The sequence below is a fragment of the Lipotes vexillifer genome, unplaced genomic scaffold, assembly GCF_000442215.2.
Source record: "Lipotes vexillifer unplaced genomic scaffold, Lipotes_vexillifer_v1.1 scaffold216, whole genome shotgun sequence".
Taxonomy (NCBI): Eukaryota; Metazoa; Chordata; class Mammalia; order Artiodactyla; family Lipotidae; genus Lipotes; species Lipotes vexillifer.
Window position 1 is genome coordinate 4,141,037 of NW_006779100.1, and position 5,640 is coordinate 4,146,676.

Consider the following 5,640-nt stretch of genomic DNA (forward strand, 5'->3'; position numbering starts at 1 on the left):
GGGAAAGAGGAGATGCAGGAGAATGGAATTAAGGATGAAGAGAAGGGATTACACCCCAACTACTAGGTTTTGATTGTAAAATTGATGAGAATTATGAGTCTCAGAAAGCATATTTGAAGACTGAAATTTTTGAATGAAAAATTAGTTTCATCTGGAATAGTTGTGCGGCCAGCCAGTGAAACTTCATAATGTCATATAGTTGCAATTCCCAGAGTCTAATAATAGAATTCCTAACGATTAGTGAGTCCTTTAGCCAAGACACTTTTACCAGCAATTGCTAGAGAACCATAGTTGTTGCTTTGTTTGTTTGGTAAGTGATTAGTGAGAATAAATGTGTAATGTAAATAAATTAACCATGCTTATTGGCTGGGAAAATGTAGGTGATGTAAACAGTGTTAATGTAACTGATCATAATAGCTGGATAGATTCACATATTTCCATTTTGTTGTAAAAGATGCCAAGGGGTAGAGCAGGATGCTGGTGCCTTTTCAGTCATGAGAGGGATTATTTAGTGATATTTAGAATTAGGTTTTGTCACCATTCTGCTGTGAAAAAATTTATCTTCTTCTTCTAGGACTATTTTTAAATATTTTTAAAAATAAAAATCCAATAAAGCCACAACTTGAACTTCATGTTGTAAACTAGTACTTATATTCAGAATATATCTTCTCCCAATGATTCTTTGTCTGTGCTTGGCAAAAATAAAGACCTTGCACACACCCCTGCCTGAAGGTTCTAGTGGTCCATACAGAAGGGCTGATTTTTACTTTTTCATTTCTACCAATATTGAAAATATTCGGAATGGTTAGAAAATACTAGTTTGCAGATGTTTACAAGGTAAATAGACAGCAGCACCTTTTCGAATTTGGGATAATCAGAAGGTTTATATAGTGTAGGTGTATTGACTTAAGTACTGATGAACTTTATATGAACACTTCATTTATTTACTATAATTGATAATGTAGCATTTTCTGTTACATTATTTTTCTTAAGGTCTGGGATAAAAGAAGAGAAATCAAAGGGATATTCCGATGAAGTAAGTTCAGAAAACAGAACACCTCATGAGAACTGCATTCCCCAAACTGTTGTGAAAGTAGAGGAAAACCCAGATGCAGACAGTGACTTTGATGCTAAGAGCAGTGAGGATGATGAAATGGAAGAAGATAATAAAGTGAACTGCAGAAGGGAAAAGGGCACAGAGACCTTAAAAAATGACCCCAGGCATCACAGGAGTCATACCCACTCACGATCATCTAGTGAAGAAAGAGAGCATGGTACCAAATACCACACAAAAAGTTCCAAGTCAAGAGGACATGAGAAAAGGGAAGATCAGCACCAAGAGAGACAATCCAGGGAGGACAGCTATTACACTGACCGTGATTACCAAAAAGAAAAGAAGGATTCCCATAGGCACAGAGAGGCCAGTTACAGAGATTCACACTGGAAGAGGCATGAACAAGAAGATAGACTGAGGGGAAGAGACCAGAGAGAAAGAAATGATAGGGAATGGAAAAGGGAGAAAGACAGGGAGAAATACCCCTCAAGAGAACAAGAAAGAGACAGACAACGAAATGATTATGACCGACACATTGAGAAAGGAGGAGAGAAGGAAGAGAAAAGCAAAGAAAAGGAAGAGCATATGAAAGCAAGGAAAGAAAGATATGAAAACAGTGATAAATACAGAGATAGAGAAAACCGAGAAGTAAGTGTTCAATCTTCAGGAAAAAATCAAGAAAGAAAGGAAAGCCCAAATTCTAGGGCAAAGGATAGGTTTCTTAACCAGGAAAGAGCCAGTAAAATGAGAAACATGGAAAAGGACAAAGAAAGAAACCCAGAGAAACCCTCTAGTTCTGAAACATCACTGGGAGCAAAACACAGATTCACAGAGAAATGCCAAGGGACTGGCAAAGAACAAGAGAGGCCACACGAGACAGTGAACAAGTTTGCAAAGCGGAGCAACGAAGAAACTGTAATGTCAGCGAGAGACAGATACTTGGCCCGGCAAATGGCACGCGTTAATGCAAAGACATATATTGAGAAAGAAGATGATTGATAACTGCCCCAATAGGAAGACCTATGGAAGCACAGAAAATTATAATTCCTGGAAAATGTTGAGTGAACACATAAAGGAGTGTGTTAACAGTGTTTGGGAGGGTATTTTAAAATATATTTTCAAAATTCATTTTTGGTTTAAGTCAGAAGTCAGTCCTTTATCTTGAATGTTTAACTAAATTAATATATAATATTTACTTATCAATACCACATTCTTGGTTGTATTCAAGCAACCTGAAGAGAGTGCTGAATCCCTGTAGGTACTTAGTGAGGAAAATTGGCTCCACGACAACCATTAAAAAATAATTTAAATAACTCTTCTATGTTGCATTTGTTGCAGGAGCTGTTTGTTTTATAAATGTCATGTTCCAGATAAAAATATGTGGATTTGAACAGAGAATATTGTTTTACTTTATGTTCTAAAATTTGTATTAAAGTGTAAAATACAGATCACACATCTCGTCTAAGCTTTTTAGCCCACAACATACTTAAATGAAAATAAAAATAGTGATATATTTGTACGTTTAATTGATGCTTATATTTTATTTTAAAAATAATATTCCTGTCATGCTGTAGTTCCTCTTTTTTAAATTAAAAATCACTTTAATTCTGAAACCCTAGCAAGTTAGTAAATTGGTTATGTGTATAAATCAGTTATAGCTGAGGGTGAAAAGATGGAGATACTCAGCCTAAAGAAATTACCTAAAGATCCAGGTGGCCTGTTTATGAACATGTCTTGTTTAATATACTCTAAAAAATACAGTACATCTTATTAGAGTTTCTATTTATATATCAAAATAAAACTAAAATTTCTGTACTAAGTCTTTGAAACTTAACCATTTGAAGTTATAAACTGTAAATAATTTATTCATGTGAAAAGGATGAATCATACGGAGAAAACAGTTCTCTTAACAGTCTTCCCATTAAGAAAGTGCTATTTTTATCTCTCATACTTCATGAAGAGTTACCACATTGTCTTATTTTAGAAAGATAAACGTAGTTTAGTAAGAATATTGTCTTTAAGAAAAAATATATAAAAGATCAAATTTAGCATTCATAAATCATTTTGTTATACTTTTTAAACCAGAAAGGAAAAGTAGCAAGAAAGCTAGTGCCTGTATCTTTTGACTGACATATTAAATATCAGTTACACCCTAATAATTTAAAATATATCAGTGACAGTGACAAACACTTCAAAAGCACTGACTTTGTGTACACAGAGGGGTGTAGTATAATGTAACTGTGAAAGAGTTAGGGTGAGATCATGGAAGACCATGAGTGACAGGCTAAAAATCTTCAACTTTGGTGGAGAATTGGATTCCTTTGTTAGGGTTGTCATACTAAAGCCATATATTGGGAAGATTTCATTTGACTATAGTATGCAAGATAAAGCCTAGGAGAAAGAGACTGGAGGTGGAGAGATCTGATAAGAAACTGTTGATTTCCCTCTCCCAGTAATTCAGAGACTCAAAGGAACATGGATGGTTTAGATAGGAAAAGTTACATATTTAAAAAACAAAATTATTTAAGTGTAATTGATTTATATTATTGTGTTTCAGGTATATAGCATAGTGATTCAGTTTTTTTTTTTTTATATTCTATTATAGGTTATTAGAAGATACTGAATGTAATTCCCTGTGCTATATAGTAAAGCCTTGTTGCTTATTTATTTTATGTACAGTAGTTTGTATCTGTTAATCCCATACTCTTAATTTGTCCCTCCTGTCCTCCCTCTCCCCTTTGGAAACGATAAGCTTGTTTTCTAGGTCTATGAGTCTTTCTGTTTTGTATGTAGATTAATTTGAATTATTTTTTAGAGTCTACATATAAGTGATACAGTATTTGTCTTTCTCTGACTTCACTAAGCATGTTCTTCTCTTGGTCCACCCATGTTGCTGCAAATGGCAATATTTCTTTTTTATGGCTGAGTAATATTCCACTGTGTATATATACCACATCTTCTTAAGCCAGCCTGTTGATGGGCACTTGAGTTGTTTCCATGGCTATTGTAAATAGTGTTATGAACATTGGGGTGCATGTATCTTTTCCAAGTAGAGTTTTTGTTTTTTTCTGGATATATACCCAGGAGTGGGATTGCTGGATCATGTGATAGCTCTGTTACATAATACTTTTATTAACCAAGTTTGACATAACTCAGGGAGAAACTGCAAATTAAGGATTTCTTCTCTCTCCTTCCCCAGATGTACAGATGTTTTTGCCTCTTTGGCATTCACTCCCCCATTTCTGAGAATAGTGCATTGATTTTCACTTGGGAAAGTACTCTTCACTACTCTTAGTCCAGTGTTTCAAATGGGGCTGAAAGAGCTCCAGGAAGGTATGTTACTCAAGATAGGCCAATTCTGAGACTTGTCATAACTTAAAGTGATGCTTTCCAGTAGAATTCTGGACTGTGAAGATGAAGTAATTCCAGAGTTAAATGGGAAAATGAGTGCCTGACTGCCTGACAGAATAAAGCCCACACAAAAGAAAACAGAAATGAGAGGTGAAAAGGACAAAGATCTGATGGTTGCTTTTGAAACTTTGGCTCTAGTAGATCATATTTTGATATTTAAACCAGTATTTTTCTCTTGGGCTGATTGGATTTGGATTTCTACCAAAAAAGCCCTATTTGACACAAAAAGGTTCCACCTCTGGTAAGTCTGCCAGAAATCACCAGAATATTCTGAGTACGCTTTTAAAAATTGTAGGATAACAAACATAAAGAAAAGTCCATATATCATGAGTACATAGTTTAATGGATTTACAGTGAACATACCCAGTTCAAAAAGAGACCATTACCTGCCCCACAGAAGCTCCCCCCAAACCATTTCCCAGCGTACTCCCTGCCTTTAACACCATAGATTAATTTTGCTTGTTTTCTTGATTGTATAATATTTATCCATCTACTGTTGATGGCCATTGAGTTATTTCCATTTGGGGGTTATTATGAATAATGCTTCTAGGAACATTCTTACATTTGTCTTCTAGTATGTACATATATATGTTTTGATTGGGTAGGTCCTAGGAATGGAATTGCTGATCCATAGGGTAAGTATATGTTCATAATAATAGATAATGTCAGTTTTCCAAAATAAACTCCAATGTATGAGAGTTACAGTTGCTTCACATTCTTGCTTACACTTGTAATTGTTTAACCTTTGTCTTTTTGTCTTTTAATTTGAGCCGTTCTGGTGGGCGTGATGGTATCTCATGGTTTTATTTCGGGGTTCCCTGATGACTTACATATTTATTAGCATTTTGATATCATTTTTGAAGTATCTGTTAATTTTGCCTATTGTTTTTTAATTTATTTATTTTTGGCTGCGCTGGGTCTTTGTTGCTGCGTGTAGGCTTTCTCTAGCTGCGGCGAGTGGGGGCTACTCTTCGTTGTGTTGCGCGGGGTTCTCATTGCAGTGGCTTCTCTTGTTGCAGAGCATGGGCTCTATGCGCGGGCATCAGTAGTTGTGGCGCACGGACTTAGTTGCTGTGCAGCCTGTGGGATCTTCCTGGACCAGGGCTTGAACCCGTGTCCCCTGCATTGGCAGGCGGATTCTTAACCACTGTGCCACCAGGGAAGTCCTGCCTAAT

At 35.8% G+C, this 5,640-nt stretch overlaps 1 protein-coding gene across 2 annotated transcripts in view; it reads left to right on the plus strand.

Moving 5' to 3' along the window:
* The window catches only part of NSRP1 (nuclear speckle splicing regulatory protein 1), a 62,524-nt gene extending 60,404 nt beyond the window's left edge, over window positions 1–2,120 (plus strand). Inside the window, exon 7 of one of the 2 annotated variants that reach the window (XM_007452454.1) lies at window positions 994–2,120. In XM_007452454.1, coding sequence (XP_007452516.1) covers window positions 994–2,053 — 1,060 coding nt within the window. In that variant the 3' untranslated portion in view covers window positions 2,054–2,120. The remainder of the gene's footprint in view (window positions 1–993) is intronic. The other variant, XM_007452453.1, reaches the window with a different exon arrangement.
* Window positions 2,121–5,640: the final 3,520 nt, after the last annotated feature.